The 20,484-nt window shown below is 37.0% G+C and overlaps 1 protein-coding gene across 1 annotated transcript; it reads left to right on the top strand.

Moving 5' to 3' along the window:
- The first annotated feature begins 14,817 nt into the window (after window positions 1-14,817).
- Window positions 14,818-19,427, top strand: LOC149572909 (uncharacterized). Its single transcript, XM_089815896.1, has 4 exons — window positions 14,818-15,940; window positions 16,427-16,852; window positions 17,413-17,656; window positions 18,224-19,427. The coding sequence occupies exons 1-4, from the start codon at window positions 14,818-14,820 to the stop codon at window positions 19,425-19,427; spliced, it is 2,997 nt and encodes a 998-aa protein (XP_089672022.1).
- Window positions 19,428-20,484: the final 1,057 nt, after the last annotated feature.

Raw genomic sequence — 20,484 nt, 5'->3', positions numbered from 1 at the left:
GAATCACAATAAAAGCTTATGATTATGGTGAATGCTTCTCTAGGGGCATCATCACATTACCTGTCAGAGTTGGTCCAGCTACTGAAGACACATTTTTCCATGTCCTAGACATTGAAATGAATTGCAACATGATACTAGGACGCCCTTGGCTTCATGCTATGAAAGTAGTTCCTTCTACATATCATCAATGTTTGAAGTTTTACTATCACAACATAGAGGTTACCATCCTCGATGATCTAGATCCTTTCCAGTTTTGTGCTAATCTAAGAGATGCTACTGCATTCCAAATCCCAACAAACAATGAAGCACAACCCACAAATCCCTCTAAGTATGTGGATGCCGATATACTGCTTAGTAAAGCCAAGGAAAAGATGAAGATTGAAGACAATGGGTGTGGAGAGTACTTTATGTCTCAAGTCTCTCACATTAGGGAGTCACCACTTTCTCCCATTAGTACAAAGAATGATACTTCTATCAATGAGAATACATCCGTATGTATTGAGAAAGCAAAAGTAGAACAAGAACCCACTTTGATATCTCCTAGCAAGTATGGACTTGGGTTTACCATCATGTAGAAACAAGGCTATGATGGCTATAGTGGTCTTGGATCTCAAAAACAAGGAATCGTTGAACCTATCAACAGAAGGACAACCTCCTAGTTTGGGGCTTGGATTTAAACCATTACGAATAGGTCCTCCTAGTACCACGGTACCTACATATAAGACTATGGATGTTTTGAATGATGAAAAGGCATTTGAGGATATCCCACTTGAAACCAACAATCCCCTAGCCTCTGAGCATAACCCCAATGACCCAGTTGAATCAGTTACCCATATATCTACCTTCAACCAAAGCCCATTCAACACTGATGATGACATCTCCTCAAGTTATCTTGAACCTTTGGATTGGGACCAACATGGACCACCAATTTTTGATTGATTTGACAATAATGACACTCTTATAATAGAATTTGAAGGCATTATGACTGAAGATCATAAAGAAGCAATTTCTCCTAAAGAGAACACATTGGCATATTTTGGGGAGCCAACTCCATTTTCTAGTTACAAAGCAAAAAGAGAAAAAGATAGCAAGCATAGGTCTCTTGGTGAAAACCAAAAAGCACCATTAGACCATAAAAAATCAAAAGCTAAGAAGCTCCCAATGATACAAAATGAAAAATATGATGCCATGAATATCAGTGTTCCAGCGTTCAACATGTCACAAAGTCTTTTGGAGCTCTCTCAATCAGCATTCATGTGGAAGGTCATTGGTCTCAACCCTCCCAACCCTCCCTTATATCCCTTTGTTTATCCCCCAATCCAGCTACCTAATTTTTCCTATAACCAAAATCAGCCCTTTATCCAACAAGCCTTTGCATATGTCACATCAATGACATCCCACATGACATTTCTATTGACCCAATTATCCTTAGATGCCTTGATTTGCAAGAGATAGACATTGTCTTACATACGGTACACAATGGTATCTCTCGAGGCCTTTCTAGTGGTTTGATTTTAGCTACAAACTCGGAACAAATCCTCCATAGTTATGGTCAGTCATGGATCTAGAGCTCATTAGCTAGCAGCACCAACAACAGATATCTTCTCGGCATTTGTTAGTGATATTCTTGATTTCATCTAAAAGTCCTGAAAAAATATCAAAAAAATAGCAAAAGGTCATGAAAAAAAAATATATCAAAAAAAAATAGTAAAAATTCATGAAAAAAAAGCAAAGAAAAAAGTGAAAAAAGTCATGAAAAAATGGATGCCTTGATGGAAACCTGGCAAACACGCATCTTGGCACAAAAATTTGAGTCAAGAGAAAAATTTTGTCCAAAAGTGAAAACTTGGCAAATAGGCGCTTTGGGTAAGTACCATGGTGAAAACCTGGCAAATAGGCACCATGTGTAATTAGTATTGCTCCTCCATCTATCAAGATCCCATCTTGTCTTTTCCCCCTCCATCATTCCTTGATCATATCCTTCATATTGCAAGACATCCTTAGTCCCTTATCATGGCTCACAAACTGGTTAATGTCCTTTGTTACTTTGCCTAAGCATCACCAGTCTACACACACACCCTACCATTGGCCTTTGTGCATAGTGTGTGTCTTGTCTGGGGGCATATTACCTACATGGTGCATGAGTTTGAATTTGAACTAGGGGCATATCCCTAAGTGCTTTCTATCCATTGGACCTATCACATAACGGATTGGAGCTAACACTTGTATATGCTTATACGATCCTAAAAAAATCCCTAAAAATCATAAAATGTCTTGACAAAATCACTAAAAATCACATACTGTCCTGAAAAAAATCCTAAACACTCAAATACAATCTTGAACAAATCACTAAAAATCACATAATGTCCTAAAAAAATCCTTAACAATTCAAATACGATCCTGAAAAAAATCACTAAAAATCACATAATGTCCTAAAAAAATCCTAAACATTCAAATATGATCCTGAAAAAATCACTAAAAATCATAAAATTTCCTGAAATAAACCCTAAAAATCGTAAAATGTCCTGAAGAAACTAGTCATGCAAAAACATCAAATATCCTCAAAAACCCTAAAAATCACAAAACCCATCCAAAATTTGCAATAAACCTTGTACATACTCACTGTGGATAACCACCCCTTTTGTGTAAACACTTGCACTTTGCAGCCAAAAACCCAAAGCACTACACTTCAATGCCAATCACACTATCTGAGCAATGTAAACCAATAATCAATCCAATAGATCACTATGAACTTATCAACCAAATCCACAAATAGTTCTATCACATTATCAACCTATCAAACACCATCTAAACACCTAAAACACTAAAAAGCAATTAATAATGGACAAGGATAGCTGTTGGCTCACGTTGTTTAGTGAGTGATTTATTTTTTTCTTTGTTTTTCTTTGATCATGTTCCTATGCCACTCGATGATATAAAACTAATCTATGAGACTGGCCGGGATGGTTCATGGTCATCTTTTTCCATTTTTGTCTATTACAATGCACCTTTGAGATTCTGGGGCATGTACATATGCCTTAGAAAGGACAAGGTCATTCTCTGTCTACATCATGCTTGTTTACACAAAAGGCTTGCATTTGCACTCTGGCTTTTTATGCCATGATGTGTTGCATTCCATTTGCCATATCAAAATAAAGCTCCATTTGACATATAGTGCACTTTCTACAAGAAAAAGTCTTTCTATCATACTAACATCTCCTCATCTCATCTTTCTTCTTTGTTTCATTTTCCATCACCATAATCATGTATTTTGATTCACCAAATCATCTTCATCTCGCATTCATGCATTCCTGCATCATCCTGTATTGTCAATCAACTTTCTGTGGCTTTCCACCTAGTTCAACCTTAGTCTAAAATTTTTCTCATCATCTTTAACCAAATATGACCATTTTTTACTATTTCCCTCATGTTATGACATCTTTCAATCATTTTGGGCATGCACGCAAAGTTTCGGGGCATTCTGAGTCCAATCAAGCTAATTCTGGGCCTCGGAGCCTTTAAGGGCATAATCTACACTTTCAAGGTGTAGTTGGGGTTCCCAACTATGTCATTGATGAAATTTCTCATGCCAACTACGTCATTGATGCACTTGGTAGAGTTTGGGCACACTTGGGGACCTAGGTTATCCAGAATTGCTCTCGGAACCCCTAGGTTGCACTCCGAAGGCCATAACTTTTGCATTTCAACTCTAATTTATGAACCGTCAGTTGTGTTGGACTCATATCTTTCTTGTGAACAAAGTGAGCTATCATTTTTATTATTTGGTCACTGTATGGAGTGTTCATCCTTGCAATTACTCTTGGGCTCCTAGTTGCCCCCCGTCATGTTGATTTTGGCCCCCAGAGCCTTCTCGAGCACATTTTTGCACTTTCTGAGACCACTTGGGCTTCCCAAGTGCTTCATTGATGAACTTGGTACTTTAATGGTGCACTTGGGCTTACCAAGTGCGTCAATTATTCACTTGGTTGAGTTTTGGGTGTAGTTGGCGACCTAGGATACCCAGAACTGCTCTCGAAGCCCCTATGTTGCACTCCGAAGCCCATAACTTTTGCATTTTAACTCAGATTTGAAATCCGTCAATTGTGTTGGATTTTTATCTTCATTGTGGACAAAATGAAATATCATTTTCATAATTTTGTGTTCTTATTGAGTGGTAACCAATGTAATCACTCTCAGGCTCCTGATTGACCCTGTTTTGCACTCTAGACCTCATAACTTTCACATCTTAGCTCTGATTTGTGATCTATCAATTGCTATGGTTTTGTCTTATTTTTTTTGATAAATTGACTTATCATATGCTCATATTATTCAATTTATCAAGGGGGCACCCATATATATCATCCCTACTGGGGCATGTTGTGGCTTTCTCATTAGTTATTCTTTGATACAACGCTCTAAATCACATTGTATCAAAGAAGGGAAAAATGTAGATGCTCAAAAATGGTTCACGTCTATGACTTCATCACTTCTTCATAATAGTTTGTCCCATTTTCTCACTCTACTAACTTTGATTTTGTGGCTAGATTGATCATACTTTATCATTTGTATCCTTCTTCACATCAATTTCATATCAACTCAAAACCATATCAAATCAACTCAGAAGCACCCCAAATCAACTCAGAATCATTTGAAATCAGTTCTAATCAACCCAAAACATATCAAACATCCCAAATCAATCATCATTTGTCTGACTCCTAGGTATTTTTATGGCTTTCAGTGCCTTGGAAATCTATCAACCTATCAATCTTATCAATCTGACCTTAGTACTGTCATGGCTCTCAGTGCTAGGTCAAACTATCATTCATGTCATCCAATATTTGACATTGTTGAGGCTTTCAATGTCAGATCATGGCATCATCAACCATTTTAATAACATTGACAATGTTCGTCGATGTTATTATGATCAAACCTTATCAATCAATTTCAATATTGTAGCATTTACAATGTCGGTTAAATGTTACATATCAACCAATTCATGTCATGTGTCCTTGTCATATTATCAATTTTGATCAATCAATCAATCTGACCATGGCTTTGGTCTACTTTTCATCATCTTATTCGATATCTATATCATCATCACATTTTCATCAAAGGATATGATCGCGTTCATTTAATCAATTTGGCCAATCATTTACTAATTCTCTCTATAGGATTAAATGACCCATAATTTAATTCTATTATTCTTCCTAATTATCGTCCTCAATTAATTAATTTTATTAATTAATTGATTCATTATCTACAAACCATGGAAATGTAAAATTTCCTAAGTTCCATTTTCCATCATTAATTCCATTTTCTACTAATTCTTATTTTGTGGAATAAGAGGATTTTTAATTTAAATATTTCATAAAATATTGCATCATCATGACACTTGGATATGACACCTCATGGATTCTCCTTCGACACTTGGCTAAGACTTGTCATAATCAAATATTCTTATCTCTTACGCACATCCCTATTTGGCTTATTTGTCATAGATTCTTGACTTTAAGTGGGTTGAGGTGTCTTATGACACATGATAGATTCTCTTCCGCATTTAGCCAAGTTTGACTTTCATGTGTCATAGAATCTTACAATTGGCATATTTTATCATATGCGTCATGGATTCTCAAAGGAATCTCTTGCCACATTGCACATCTATGGGTGACAAATCCAATGCCCTTACTTTGAGTGCTGATTATAAAATGGACACTCTTTCTCTCATTTTGGGCCCTCTTGAAGTCTTGGAAGCCTTTAAGTCCTAATTTCTTTTAGATTTCTCACTCCATCTCTCACATTCAAATCACAACTTCAAGTATTCTCATGGTATTATCCACATAATAGACTTTTGCTTCAATTTTTTGTGCACTATAGGCAACTTTGGAGCTACAATCATTTGGAGAAGAAAGAAGGACCTGGGAGCTACAAGCGAAAAAGGGGGTTTCTATTGCTTTCTTTATTAGTTTGGATTTCATGGTAGACTAGTGGGTGCTAACGTATGTTGATTGAGTTTTGTGATTTTTTCATAGTATGTTATGTATTTAACCCATTTTTTGGGCTTACCAAGTGCATCAATGATGCACTTGGTTGAGTTTTGGGTGCAGTTGGGGGCCTAGGATACCCAGAACTGCTCCCGGAGCCCCTATGTTGCACTCTGAAGCCCATAACTTTTGCGTTTTAACTTAGATTTGTAATCCATAAGTTGTGTTGGATTCATATCTTCATTGTGGAAAACATGAGATATCATTTTCATCATTTTGTGTTTTTCTTGAGTGGTAACCCATGCAATCATTCTCGGGCTCCAGAGTGACCCTGTTTTGCACTCTAGACCTCATAACTTTCAAATCTTAGCTCTGATTTGCGATCCGTCAATTGCAATAGTTTTGTCTTCTTGCTGTTGAAAATTTGACTTATCATATGTTTATCTTAGTCAATTTCTTGAGGGGGCACCCATATATATCATCCCTACTGGGGCATGTTGTGGCTTTTTCATTAGCATTCTTTGATACAACGCTCTAAATCACATTGTATCAAAGAGGGGCAAAATGTAGACACTCAAAAATGGTTCACATATACGACTTAATCACTTCTAGATACTAATTTGTCCCATTTTCTCATTCTACTAACTTTGATCTTTTGGCCAGATTGACCATATTTCATAATTTGTATCCACTTTCACATGAATTTCATATCAACTCAAAATCATATCAAATCAACTCGAAACCATATCAAATCAACTCAGAATCACCCCAAATCAACTCGGAATCACTCAGAATCAGTCCTAATCAACCTAAAATTTATCAAACATCCCAAATCAATCATCATTTATCCAATTCCTAGGTATTTTTGTGGCTTTCAGTGCCTTGGAAACCTATTAACCTATCAATCTTATCAATTTGACCTTAGTACTATCATGGCTCTCAATGCTAGGTCAAACTATCATTCATGTCATTCAATCTTTGACATTGTTGAGGCTTTCAATGTTTGATCATGGCATCATCAACCATTTTAATAACATTGACAATGTTCATCGATGTTATTATGATCAAACCTTATCAATTGATTTCAATTCTATAGCATTTACGATGTCGATTAAATGTTAGATATCAACCAATTCATGTCATGTGTCCTTGGCATGTTATCAATTTCAATGTATCAATCAATTTGACCATGGCTTTGGTCTACTTTTCATCATCTTATTCCATATCTATCATTCTCACATTTTCATCAAAGGTACTGTCGCATTCATTTAATCAATTTGGCCAATCATTTACTAATTCTCTCTATAGGATTAAATAACTCATAATTTAATTCTATTATTCTTCCTAATTATCATCCTCAATTAATTAATTTTATTAATTAATTGATTCATTATCTATAAACCATGGAAATGTACAATTTCCTAAGTTCCATTTTCCATCATTAATTCCATTTTCTACTAATTCTTATTTTGTACAATAAAGGGATTTTTAATTTGGATATTCCATAAAATATTGCATCATCATGACACTTGGATATGACACCTCATGGATTCTCCTTTGACACTTGCCTAAGACTTGTCATAATCAAATATTCTTACCTCTTACACACATCCCTATTTGGCTTATTCATCATAGATTCTTGACTTTAAGTGGGTTGAGGTGTCTTATGACGCGTCATAGATTCTCTTTCGCATTTAGCCAAGTTTGACTTTCATGTGTCATAGAATCTTACAATTGGCATATTTTATCATATGCATCATGGATTCTCAAAGGAATCTCTTGCCACATCACACATCTATGGGTGACAAATCCAATGCCCTTACTTTGAGTGTTGATTATAAAATGGACACTCTTTCTCTCATTTTGGGCCCTCTTGAAGTCTTGGAAGCATATAGGTCCTAATTTCTTTTAGATTTCTCACTCCATCTCTCACATTCAAATCACAACTTCAAGTATTCTCATGGCATTATCCACATCATAGACTTTTGCTTCAATTTTTTGTGCACTATAGGAAACTTTGGAGCTACAATCATTTGGAGAAGAAAGAAGGACATGGGAGCTACAAGCGAAAAAGGGGGTTTCTATTGCTTTCTTTATTAGTTTGGCTTTCATGGTAGACTAGTGGCTGCTAATGTATGTTGATTGAGTTTTGTGATTTTCTCATAGTATGTTATGCATTTAACCCATTTTTTGGTCCTACAACCACATTGTTCCTAGTAAGCATTGGTACAAACCTCAATGAACCATAAATCACTTCATAATCTCATAGATCAGTCAAAAGCATAAACAAAGCAACTGATACATAAACATAAATCTAAACAACTCAACAGCGTAGACCACAAATGGTCACAATCATGACCCATCACAACAAAAGATCAACAAGGATGCATCCATCAGGATGACTTACAGAAGTCAAATGGGAGAGGCACTACACCAACTACCTCTAAAAAATTTAGTTTTACCTTTACAACTGCTCAGGACACTTGTTCACATCAAGATCTGATCTAATCCTGATATTACTTCATCTGAACCATCAAGTCTACATTTTAAATTGGGGATGATCCAAAATTACAAATCCTCTTGTAGCTACTTCTAGTGAATACCTTTGTAAAATCAAAATACAAAAATGGATAGTTCATCTCTTGTTGATTCCAATGGTATATTATAGTGCATATCTTGGACAAAAATCATGCCTCTAAGATTAATTCAAAATTCCAACCCCCAGGCTATAAATAGAGTTAAAAATGAAAATTTTCTATTAACTATATAGTTAAAACTATATAAAAACTTAAATTTATTTAAATCTTTTAATATTTGAAATTTGTGCATTTGAAATAGTTCAATTATTTCTGAAAATTAATTTTTTATTCCTTTTCCATTTCTGCCCAATCCATTGGCACCATTTGTCAGAATCCCATTTGTTGAAATGCCTAGGTGGGACCCTCTCAACATTACTTAACATTATATAACACTTGAAATATTTTAACTTTGAACTCACAATGTACGATGTTACAATGATCTTACAATCTCATAGCATCTTATCTCTTAACATTTCCTCCTTTGACCTTACGCTAATCGTATTATGTTAAGACTTAACCTTTCATTTTTTGATATTACAATGACCTTTGATATTATGATCATATGATAGGCATCCTAGTCGTAGCATCACATCATCTCAATTTGACTCTCCTGACCTTATGATGGTCATAGTATTAGAGTTCCCCAACATTCTTTCTTCGATCCTATGAAATGACTCCTGGATGTGCCACGTGGCATTCCATTTTGGGCATTTAAAATGGTCAAAACTCACTGACTCGTTATCTCCCTTCAATTGGCTAGATGGATAGGCCCCTCCACACAAGCTCCATAGTGTCCATAAGCATAGACTCCTTAGACACTTACACATTGTGCCTTTGGGCTTTTAAACCAAAAGATCTATATCCCATAAGAAATGTGGGATCTTATGATTCCTTCATTGACCCTGCCCTACCATGTCTTCCCCTACTACTCAATGCACTTGTTCCTAGCTATGGAATTCCACCTCCAATCCTTACGTGATACAATAGTTTTGATGTTCTTCTATTTTTTTATCATGGCCCTCTTCAAACCTTATTGTCCATCAACATCGTAGAGTATTTTTCCTTGCGTGGGGATCTTCTTTTATGCTATGGATTTTTGTATCTATGATGGGGTGTTCTTTTGCCTACTATCCCTTTTTATGTCATGGATTATTCTATTTTTCATGGGCTATGGCTACAATGTCATCTCCATCCATAGGTATATGGCATCAATGTGAACTTCAATCCACTCCTTGCTTGTCGTGGATGCCCTACCACTCAACACACTTGCTCCTTTCAAAAATTGATCAATGTTCCTTGCATGGAGGTGGGTGCTCTATTGCCACAAACCATTTAGCTCCTCTTTTGGATTACCTTGAATCTAACTATTCCCTCTTTTCATGTGGATCACTTGCTCTGTATTAAATGGTTAATCTTTTGATTGTGGATTGCTCCTCTACATGACATGAACCACTCTTGTATGCTATGGCTTCTATCCCCAACTGTCATAAATGTTGTGGGAAATCCTCTTTCTATTACAGATTGCTCCTACCTCCTCTCTATGTATGGATGCTTTGCATCTAAACAATGGAAATTTCATGGACTATAGAGTGAAGTTTTATGTTTTACAATGCCACCCATACACACTTGAAGTGGATGCTCTCTGCTTTTGCAACACATGCCCTCCTTGTGACTGTGCTCCCTAAAAAGTGCCATCTCCTTTATGGATGATGAGCTTCTTTATATGAGAAATGGTGTGAGAAGTTTAACAAAGTTGGGAGGATCAAATCTAAATGGACCTTTTCTCTTATAAATGCCAATCCAATTGTAATGGGAGGATCAGCACAAGCCAAACTTTGATGCAAGCTCATGAGTAGTATCCCTCTCTTTACCACATGATAGAAATTGATTAATAATAGTTCCATGAAGTAAACCATATGAAACAAGTGTAACAGATAGCTCAAGCTACTCCTCAAGAAATAAGTAAGTATGACCAGCAAGCTCATCAATCTCTCAATCCAATTATACTGCCTATAATCCACATTTTCCTTTCATCCCAAAAGCAAGAATATATCTAAATTTTGATCATTGCAAACATTGCAACTTTTGAATGTCTCTTTCAACACCCAAACATCTTAACAATCTGACATGAGTCAGTCGGGACCTAGAGTGGGTCTAGCTAAAAAAAATTGTATTCAAACAATTGACATTGCAAACTAATCCATTGATCTTCTCAAACTGTTTGACTTCAAAATCAAGCACTGAATTATCCTTTAGAACTTGTTTTATCACTTATCTGCAAACTCTAATTTGCTAATAAGAAGGCCTAAAAATTAGCGTTAAAAATTGATCCAAATAGATAATTGGGCTCTAAAAACTAATATGTTGGTTCTTTTTTGCAATTTCTTGCACCTTGTCAAATTTTGTCTCAAGACGACCATCAAAATTGCCTAGTCAAAACTACCTATAGATAAACTTGTCATAAAATCATAAAATGTATTTGGTTTTAGCTTTGGAAATTGGGCAAAAAGATGCTTAAGGGATTGAAAATTGGAGCCTTAGTTCATAGCCATGAGGAGAATGTAGATCTATGATTTGGGCTCATGGAAAATAATGGGATGCATTTGGCAAGTGCATGAAGTTAGGTACTTAGAATTGCAGAACTAGAAACATCAGTTGAAAAGTATTTTTTGCAAATGGAATAGCCCTGGGAAAGTGTGCAGATAGATTTGTCAATATTTATAAGCTAGCACACTTGAAGTATTTTTTAGTGTAATGAAGTGGTAGAAACCATTTGATCCAAGAAATCATGAATTTAGAGTTATAACATCATGAACAGGAGTACTAACCAATCTGCATTTTATGACACCAGTAAAAATTATAAATTGCATTCAGAATCATGTTTGAAAACTAATCGAATGGATTTTTCATAAGCTCAAATCTAGAGCATAGCAAGTGTGTAACCTCTAGAATGCAATGCAAAATTAATTTTCTCAGTATGGTCAAGTAGGTCAAGGTTATAATCAGTCAAATAGGGCTTCTCATATTTTTGAGAAATATGCATCAGCATGACAGAGATAAGTAACCAACTTTGTGGGATTCAAAACTTGATCTATACATATCAAAATGACTCAAAAATTGAAGCATAGGTTCATTGATATGCATACTAAATAATTTCAAAGTGAAAAATCATGAAACATTACTATGTACAAGATATTCAAATGCAAATTGCGCCTCATGTCGCTATTTGACACTTAGGCAAAACTACAAAATTGAACATTGGTCAATATAAAACTTCATAGAATGACTCAGAATAATAATTTATCATTATAAAAAACATAGAAATGTTGAATGCAAGGTGTTAGAAACATAAAACATGTCTTAGGCCTCAATATGGTAGCCAAGTACACAAGCAAGAAGATGCATTTATAGGGCTCAAAGTGACTCAAAATTTTGGAATGGTACTCAAAATGAGAATTCCATTTTGAGTCACATCACACCTCACACTAGCTCTCTTGAAACCTATCACCTAGTAAGAATTGAATTATAGGCTTTAATAATAAAGGGATTTGGTTGGTTCAGCATAGGGGCCATAGAATAATAAGCACATCTATCTCTATAGTCATGTCACCCCACTAGAGGGTGCATATGTTTTTGGTGTATTCTAATTACTTAATAACATATACGCTAAATTAACACCCTTCTGGCAAGGGTCAAGCATGTATACCACCTTCCAACATCTAGGTACATGCCTATGGTGAGAATCTACAAGAGAGATTCTTCCCCTTCCTTGTACAAAGATTATGCCCCCTTTTAGAGGTGAACTGGGTAGTAGCTAACTAAGAGGTTTTTACTTGGATTCCGTTCATATTAATCCCCATTGGCTTTGCAAAAAAGGTTAAGACTAGTAGCCCACACCAACATCTAAAAGTGAACACACTTGACTAGCAAGATTGGGGCTAGCATTAGCTAGTACATTAAATAGAGCCTCCTCTTGATATGCAATATCAAGAATCAAGAGGAAGAAATTAATCTGGCTTTGGAGTCTTTCACTCTACAAAGGTTCTTTATTATAGTGAGTTGGAATCTCTAACAAAAGGAGTGTGCTCATTGGGTCATTCTCAAAGGTTGGATTGCTCAAGCAGGCCCTCTCAAGGTTGACTAGGACTGGTGGTTCAGATCTAAGGGTCTAAGATTCTAATTTCTCTCAAGGGAAAAGAGTATACTCCTCTACCTCATCACCTTGCCCAAACATGCAAGACATGTTAATCATTGAGTTAGCCTAATCTATCCTAACTTATCCTTTCTCAAGATTTTTATTTCCTAAAAGGAAATCATCATCCTTTCATAGAAAAGACTCATATAGGAGAACCACTAACTTTCTTGCCTCCCTCAAGTACTATCTTTCAAAGGTTTCTAGGTTTCTGATTTGCTCTTGGGCATCACTTCTGGTGCAGAGCACAAAGCTTGGTATTGGAGGAATGGATAAGCTCCATCTTTTCTTCTCATCTTGTTTTCATTCTTCATATTTTCAAGTTCCATGATGGTTCCAATGATAGTTTCAGTTGATTGTGCTTCATTTTGGTTGTTCTTGGTATTGCTTGTTATGGTTCCACATGGCCTAACTTGGCATGTAATAGCATGTAATGGAGATACTCATTTGTTTTACATGGGAGATCCTTCCTCATACCTTTTTGATGTAATTAGAGGTTTCATGAAGTTTTATGTAAGGTTTGAATAAGTATGAGCCCATTTGTGTAGGCACTTCATCCTATTTGGTGACCCTATAAACCAAGGATGTAAGTAGCCTATAGGGCATATATGTTTTAGGTGTTTAGGAGGGTTTCATATGGCATAAATAGCCATGATTCTCATTAATATCAAGTTTAGAATGAGTTTTGAGGTCTTCAAATGCAAAGTTGCTCATATCGGCAGTTTTGCAAAAAGTTGCTTGACAACTTTTGCAAAAACTGTGCAACTTTTGCAAATTAGTTGCATTCGACCTCTAACTGCCTTGGAGGTTGGTTTTTAGGTGTCCTTAGGCTATAAATACATTTATCCTCTTCCCAAAAGGACAGAGGAACTTCATTGTACAGATTTTGCTTTGAATGAATACAAAACTCCCTATTTTTCGTGCATTTTCAGCCTGTGTAGAGTTCACACGTGTTGTACGGCCCTAATCCTGTGCATTTAATGATTGGAGAAGGAAGTATGGTGTTCTAACATTCATTTTCATTTGATTTGGGTCTATTTGGAGTTCTAGTTTGGAAGATACATCAATTTTGGTGAAAACAGTTTTAAAGCCCTCTCAAACCAAGGGTTTGGTGCTATATGGCTTGTTTTGTGCACAAATAAGCCATCCCTGGCACAAAACCCAATGAATCTCATTGTATATACCATTCCACTGCATTTCATGAGTTTTGGCCAAATTTCCATGGTGGGAGTGCTTTATCCTTGCAAGCCCTAGTTCAAGGCAATGTTTTGGTTTGAACTAGGACATTGGAATTAGGCAAGGAAAGTTGATGCTGGGTTGCAACCAGTTGGTGGATTTGTCTTATTTGGACTTCCTTAACATCCTCCAATAGCCATTTTTGTCCCATGTACCCCTATCCATACACTTGCTTTGTAATCCAAGCCTATTTAGGCCTAATAGGTCTGAGAGCATAGTAGATGTAAGGGCATGCTAGAGTGGAGTCTAGATTTGGTTTTTGGGGAATCAATAGAACTCAATAAAGGGTATTTGGAGATGATGTTTTTTTTGCAGGTTGTTTGAAGGAATCACAAGTTGTGGTGGAAAAACCAGTTCAGCAGGGCTATAAGAGCCTTCTAGCCATCTATTGGAAAGAGGTGTTCCAAGATTGAAGAGGCTTAATTTTTGGTTAATTTGTGGTGTCTTATGCATTTTGAAGGTGATCCAAGCATTAGATTCCATTGGGAAAGGTCAGAAGGTGCTGATGTCACTTTTGGCCTAGTTGAGGGAAAGTGACCCTTAACCGGTTTTTGAGAAGACCTTTGATTGAGTACTCTTGGTGTTGAAGGAGTGAAGAAACCTATTGGATAGGTTGATTATAGTGTCGTGAAAGTACTTTAAGAGGTCTTAGAGGTTGGAGACTTCATTTGTTCATTTGGAGGTCCTAGAGCCATTCTAGGAAGGAGGATGCTTCCCTTGTGCATACTCTGCATCAAGGTGGTATCAGAGCACAGAAAGACCTTGGAGTTGACCAAATTCATCCAATATATCTGAGGGTGAAGATGGAGAAAGAGAGCTTCCCATGAGAATGACAAATGCTGAATTGGCCAAATTGGTTAAGGAGCAAATGGCCGAGAGCAGGGCATTTAGGGAAGAGAACAGAGATATGAAGAGAGAGCTTGAAAGGCTCAAAAGAAAACTCAAAAAGGGTGAATATTATGAGTCTGAAGGAGAAGAGGTGGAAGGAGACACCTTTGCAAATGAGATACCATTGGAGCAAAGACCTCTTCTACAAGCACTAGAGAGAGTTGGTGCAAAAGGGGGTGATATCCCCATGTTCTATGGCAAACTAAACCCTGATGAGTGCTTGGATTGGATTGAAGCACTTGACAATCACTTTGAGTGTGATTGTATTCCCCCTAGTCAAAGGGTGAAGATAGCAAAGGCCAAGATGAAGGGGCCAGCCCTCACTTGGTGGAATTTTTTGCAAAATGAAAGGGTTGATGATGGGAAGGAGCCTATTACCACATGGAAAAGAATGAAGACCGAGGTGAAGAAGCAGTTTGTTCCCGAGGACTATGAGGTTCTTATCAATAAAAGGCTACAAAATTTGAAACAAAGGGATATGTATGTCAGCAATTATACCCAAGAGTTTCATAATCTAACATTAAGAGCAAAGGTGAATGAGACTAACAAACAAAAACTTGCAAGATATGTGAATGGCCTCAAATTCAGCATACAAGATGAGTTGACCCTTGTCAACTTGGTATCGGTCAATCAATGCTTCAACCTCGCCTTGAAGATTGAAGACAAACACAAGAGGAGAAGTGACAATGGAGGAAGAGGCAGAGGTAACAATAACAACAGAAATTTTAGAGGAAGAGGAGGTAGATTCAATGGGAGAAATTCTGCAAATAAAGATGAATACAAGACACAAGAATCTGATTTCAGTCAAAGGGGATCATTTAGAGGAAGAAGATCCAATCCAAATAGAGGTGGATATAATGGAAGAGGTAGAGGAAATCAGACCTTTACTGGAAAGTGTTTTAATTGCAACCAACCGGGCCACCAATCTTTCAAATGTCCAATGAAGGCAGGAGAAACCAGCAGACCAGCAGATAGGAGAGTTAATTTGCTCCATGATGATGATGATGGCCAAAGTTGTTCTTCCTACCACACATCCACTTCAAAGCCAGAAAATGCAGAGCAAGGTGAGTTCTTGATGATGCAAAGAACACTCCTTAAGGTACCTCTTCAATCTGATCCTCCACAAAGAAAATCTTTGTTTAGAACACATTGCAAGGTTAAAGGTAAAGTTTGCAAATTGATTGTTGATTCGGGTTCTACTGATAACATAGCATCAAAAGAGATGGTAAATAAGTTGAAATTGAATACAATACCTCATCCATGTCCATATAAAGCCTCTTGGCTAACTAAGGATAAACATACATTGGTAAATGAACAAGTATGGGTAGAGTTTCAACTAGGAGAGTATGTTGACAAAATTCTTTGTGATGTAACGGAAATGGATGCTTGCCACCTCTTGCTTGGGAGGCCATGGCAATATGATGTAAATGCCAAGCATGATGGTCACACCAATGTATACTCTATCATGAAAAATGGAGTAAACTATGTCATGAACCCATTACCGGATGATGGTAAAAATGATCATGTTGTTAGTAACATTACTTTGCTAGGAGAGAAGGAGTTCTTAAAGTCCTTAAAGGTTGATGATATGCCATGTTTTGCAATTGTTACTAAACCAAAGGTGGACGCAGCCATGACCAATGATGTGAACAAGGTGGAACCAAAGGAAGTGAAGGACTTGCTGCTGAAATATAAGGGCATTGTTGCAGGCAGTTTACCTTCTTCTTTACCACCAAAGAGGGATGTGAGTCATTCAATTGACCTCATACCAAGGGCCACTCTTCCCAACAAGGCTGCCTATAAGCTTACTCCTCAACAAAATGAGGAAATTGCAAGACAAATTGAAGAGCTGCTGTCCAAAGGTCTCATAAGAAAGAGCATAAGTCCTTGTGCTGTCCCAGCCGTTCTTGCACCAAAGAAGGAGGGTACTTGGAGGCTTTTGTTGATTCAAGAGCCATCAACAAGATTACTATCAGGTATAGATTCCCTATGCCAAGAATGGAGGATTTATTGGATTGTCTTGGAGGTGCAACATTCTATTCCAAGATTGATTTGAAGAGCGGTTACCATCAAATTAGAGTTAGAGAGGGAGATGAATGGAAGACAGAATTCAAGACAAATGAAGGCTTGTATAAATGGCTTGTAATGCCATTTGGTGTCTCCAATGCACCTAGCACATTCATGAGGTTAATGAATGAGGTATTGAAGCCCTTTCTCAATAAATTTGTGGTAGTATATCTAGATGATATTCTGATTTTCAGCAGAGATAGAGATGATCACATGAAACATATTGATTTGGTATTGAAAAGATTGCATGAAGAAGAGTTGAGAATTAATCTTGAAAAGTGTGTTTTTATAAAACAAGAACTAATATTCCTTGGCTTTGTGATATCAAGTGGAAGTCTGAAAATGGATCCATCCAAGATTGAGGCAATCATGAATTGGCCTATTCCTTCACATGCAAGTGAGGTAAAAATTTTCCATGGGTTATGCAATTTTTATAGGAAGTTTATAAGGAATTTTAGTGGAATATCAGGCCCTATGATTGAAACTATTAAGGGAGGCAAGAAATGTCATTTTGTTTGGACTAAGGAAGCACAAGATTCTTTTGAGTTGCTGAAATTGAAAATTGCTGATGGACCAGTCCTTGCTTTTACTAACTTTGACAAAGTTTTTGTGATAGAATGTGATGCTAGCACCAAAGATATTGGTGGTGTTCTCAGTCAAGATGGAAGGCCTATTGCTTTCTTTAGTGAAAAGCTAAATGAAGCAAAGCAAAGGTACTCAGTGTATGATCTAGAGCTCTATGCAATGATTCATTCCCTAAAGAGATGGAGGCACTATTTTCTGCCCAAGGAGTTCATTGTATACACTGATAATCAGGCCCTAAGTTACCTTAATAGGCAGGAAAAGCTTAACCAAAGACACATGAAATGGATGGAATTCATCCAAGCATATACCTTCACAATCAAGCATAAGAAAGGGGTGACTAATAAAGTTGCTGATGCTCTTAGTAGGAGGAATCTACTTGTGCAATCAATTGAGTTGGAGAGTGTAGGGATTGAAGCCATGAAGGATCTCTACAAGCATGATGAATATTTTCAAGAAATCTACAAGGTTTTCCAAACAAAAGAAGGAAGGTATAATTCTGATTTTTCTGATTTTTTAATACAAGATGGTTTGTTGTTTAAGGGTGTTCAATTGTGTATCCCTAGAGGATCTTATAGGGAGAATATAATAAAGGGAAAACATTGTGGCTCTATGTCTGGACACTTTGGATTAGATAAGACACTTGAACAAGTTAGGAGATTCTACTATTGGCCTAGGATGCAATCTGATATAAGAAGGTTTGTAGAGAGTTGTATGGTGTGTCAAAAGGCCAAAGGGCAATCAACCAATGCTGGTTTGTATACTCCATTGCCCATACCTGAAAAACCTTGGGACTCAATAAGTATGGATTTTGTTTTGGGGCTGCCTAAGACCAAGTCTGGAAATGATAGTGTTTTTGTGGTGGTAGATAGATTCTCCAAGATGTCACACTTCATACCTTGTAAGAGCACCCATGATGCATCAAATATTGCAGGTTTTTTCTTCAAAGAGGTGGTTAGACTTCATGGTTTTCCAAGGTCAATCATCTCAGACCGAGACTCCAAGTTCTTGGGGCACTTTTGGAGAACATTGTGGAAGAGATTGGGTACTAATCTGAATTTTTCATCAGCATACCATCCACAATCAAATGGTCAAACAGAGGTTACAAATAGGTCCTTGGGAAACCTATTAAGATGTCTATCTCAGCAATATGGGGCTGCTTGGGATACTATCCTTCCTCAAGCTGAATATGCATTCAATGATTCAGTAAATAGGAGTACTGGATTGACTCCTTTCCAAATTGTTTATGGAAATCATCCCAGGGGTATACTTGAATTAAGAGACATCAAACAAATGGAGAGGACAAGTGCACGAGCACAAGATTTTGCCCAAGTTATGAAGGAGTTACAAGAACAAGTCAAGGACAAACTTATGAAATCAGCAAATCAGTATAGGGAATCAGCAAATAAGAAAAGGAGAGATGTGCAATTCAAAGTGGGTGATCTTGTTATGATCCACTTGAAGAAAGAAAGGTTTCCTAAATGGCCACATACCAAGCTGCAAATGAGGAAAATTGGTCCATTTAAGATCCTACAAAAGTGTGGGAACAATGCATATAGAGTGGAGCTTCCACCGGATGTTGGTTTATCCCCTATCTTTAATGTTTCAGATTTGTTTGCTTTCAAAGAACCTACTAATGTTGTGGATGCAGGTACAGGTCATAATGAACCATTTATGGATGTTCCTTTACCTCAAGCACTCAAGCCTCAAATAGAGTGCATTTTGGACAAGAGAGTCTCCAAGAAGACTAGGAAAGAAACCTACTATTCCTACCTTGTCAAATGGGTTGGAATGCCTGATGAAGATGCCACTTGGATGACTCAATCAGACATTGAAAAAGCAGGTTACACTTTGGAGTCTATCCCCAACTCAAGGGACTTGAGTTCTTTTGGAGGGGGGTAGCATGGTGCAGAGCACAAAGCTTGGTATTGGAGGAATGGATAAACTCCATCTTGTCTTCTCATCTTGTTTTCATTCTTCATCTTGTCAAGTGCCATGATGGTTCCAATGATAGTTTCAGTTGATTGTGCTTCATTTTGGTTGTTCTTGGTATTGCTTGTTATGGTTCCACATGGCCTAACTTGGCATGTAATAGCATGTAATGGAGATACTCATTTTTTTTACATGGGAGATCCTTCCTCATACCTTTTTGATGTAATTAGAGGTTTCATGAAGTTTTATGTAAGGTTTGAATAAGTATGAGCCCATTTGTGTAGGCACTTCATCCTATTTGGTGACCCTATAAACCAAGGATGTAAGTAGCCTATAGGGCATATATGTTTTAGGTGTTTAGGAGGGTGTCATATGGCCTAAATAGCCATGATGCTCATTAATATCAAGTTTAGAATGAGTTTTGAGGTCTTCAAATGCAAAGTTGCTCATATCGGCAGTTTTGCAAAAAGTTGCTTGACAACTTTTGCAAAAACTGTGCAACTTTTGCAAATTAGTTGCATTTGACCTCTAACTGCCTTGGAGGTTGTTTTTTAGGTGTCCTTAGGCTATAAATACATTGATCCTCTTCCCAAAAGGACAGAGGAACTTCATTGTACGGATTTTGCTTTGAATGAATACAAAACTCCCTATTTTTTGTGCATTTTCAGCCTGTGCAGAGTTCACACGTGTTGTACGGCCCTGATCCTATGCATTTAATGATTGGGGAAGGAAGTAGGGTGTTCTAAAATTCATTTTCATTTGATTTGGGTCAATTTGGAGTTCTGGTTTGGAAGATACATCAATTTTAGTGAAAACAGTTTTAAAACCCTCTCAAACCAAGGGTTTGGTGCTATATGGCTTGTTTTGTGCACAAATAAGCCATCCTTGGCACGAAACCCAATGAATCTCATTGTATATACCATTCCATTTCATTTCATGAGTTTTGGCCGAATTTCCATGGTGGGAGTGCTTTATCCTTGCAAGCCCTAGTTCAAGGCAATGTTTTGGTTTGAACTAGGACATTGGA

The sequence above is a fragment of the Cupressus sempervirens genome, chromosome 2 (assembly GCF_028749045.1).
Source record: "Cupressus sempervirens isolate cs-2001-9-10 chromosome 2, ASM2874904v1, whole genome shotgun sequence".
Lineage (NCBI taxonomy): Eukaryota > Viridiplantae > Streptophyta > Pinopsida > Cupressales > Cupressaceae > Cupressus > Cupressus sempervirens.
The sequence above is the reverse complement of the archived record's forward strand: the minus strand, read 5'-3'. Positions and strand labels throughout refer to the sequence as shown.

Coding starts and splice junctions, on each gene's coding strand:
- LOC149572909 (XM_089815896.1), top strand. CDS start 14,818: ATGACAAATGCTGAATTGGCCAAATTGGTTAAGGAGCAAATGGCCGAG. Junction 15,941..16,426: donor GCCAGAAAATGCAGAGCAAG/GTGAGTTCTTGA, acceptor TTACTTTGCTAG/GAGAGAAGGAGTTCTTAAAG. Junction 16,853..17,412: donor ATCAACAAGATTACTATCAG/GTATAGATTCCC, acceptor GTGGAATATCAG/GCCCTATGATTGAAACTATT.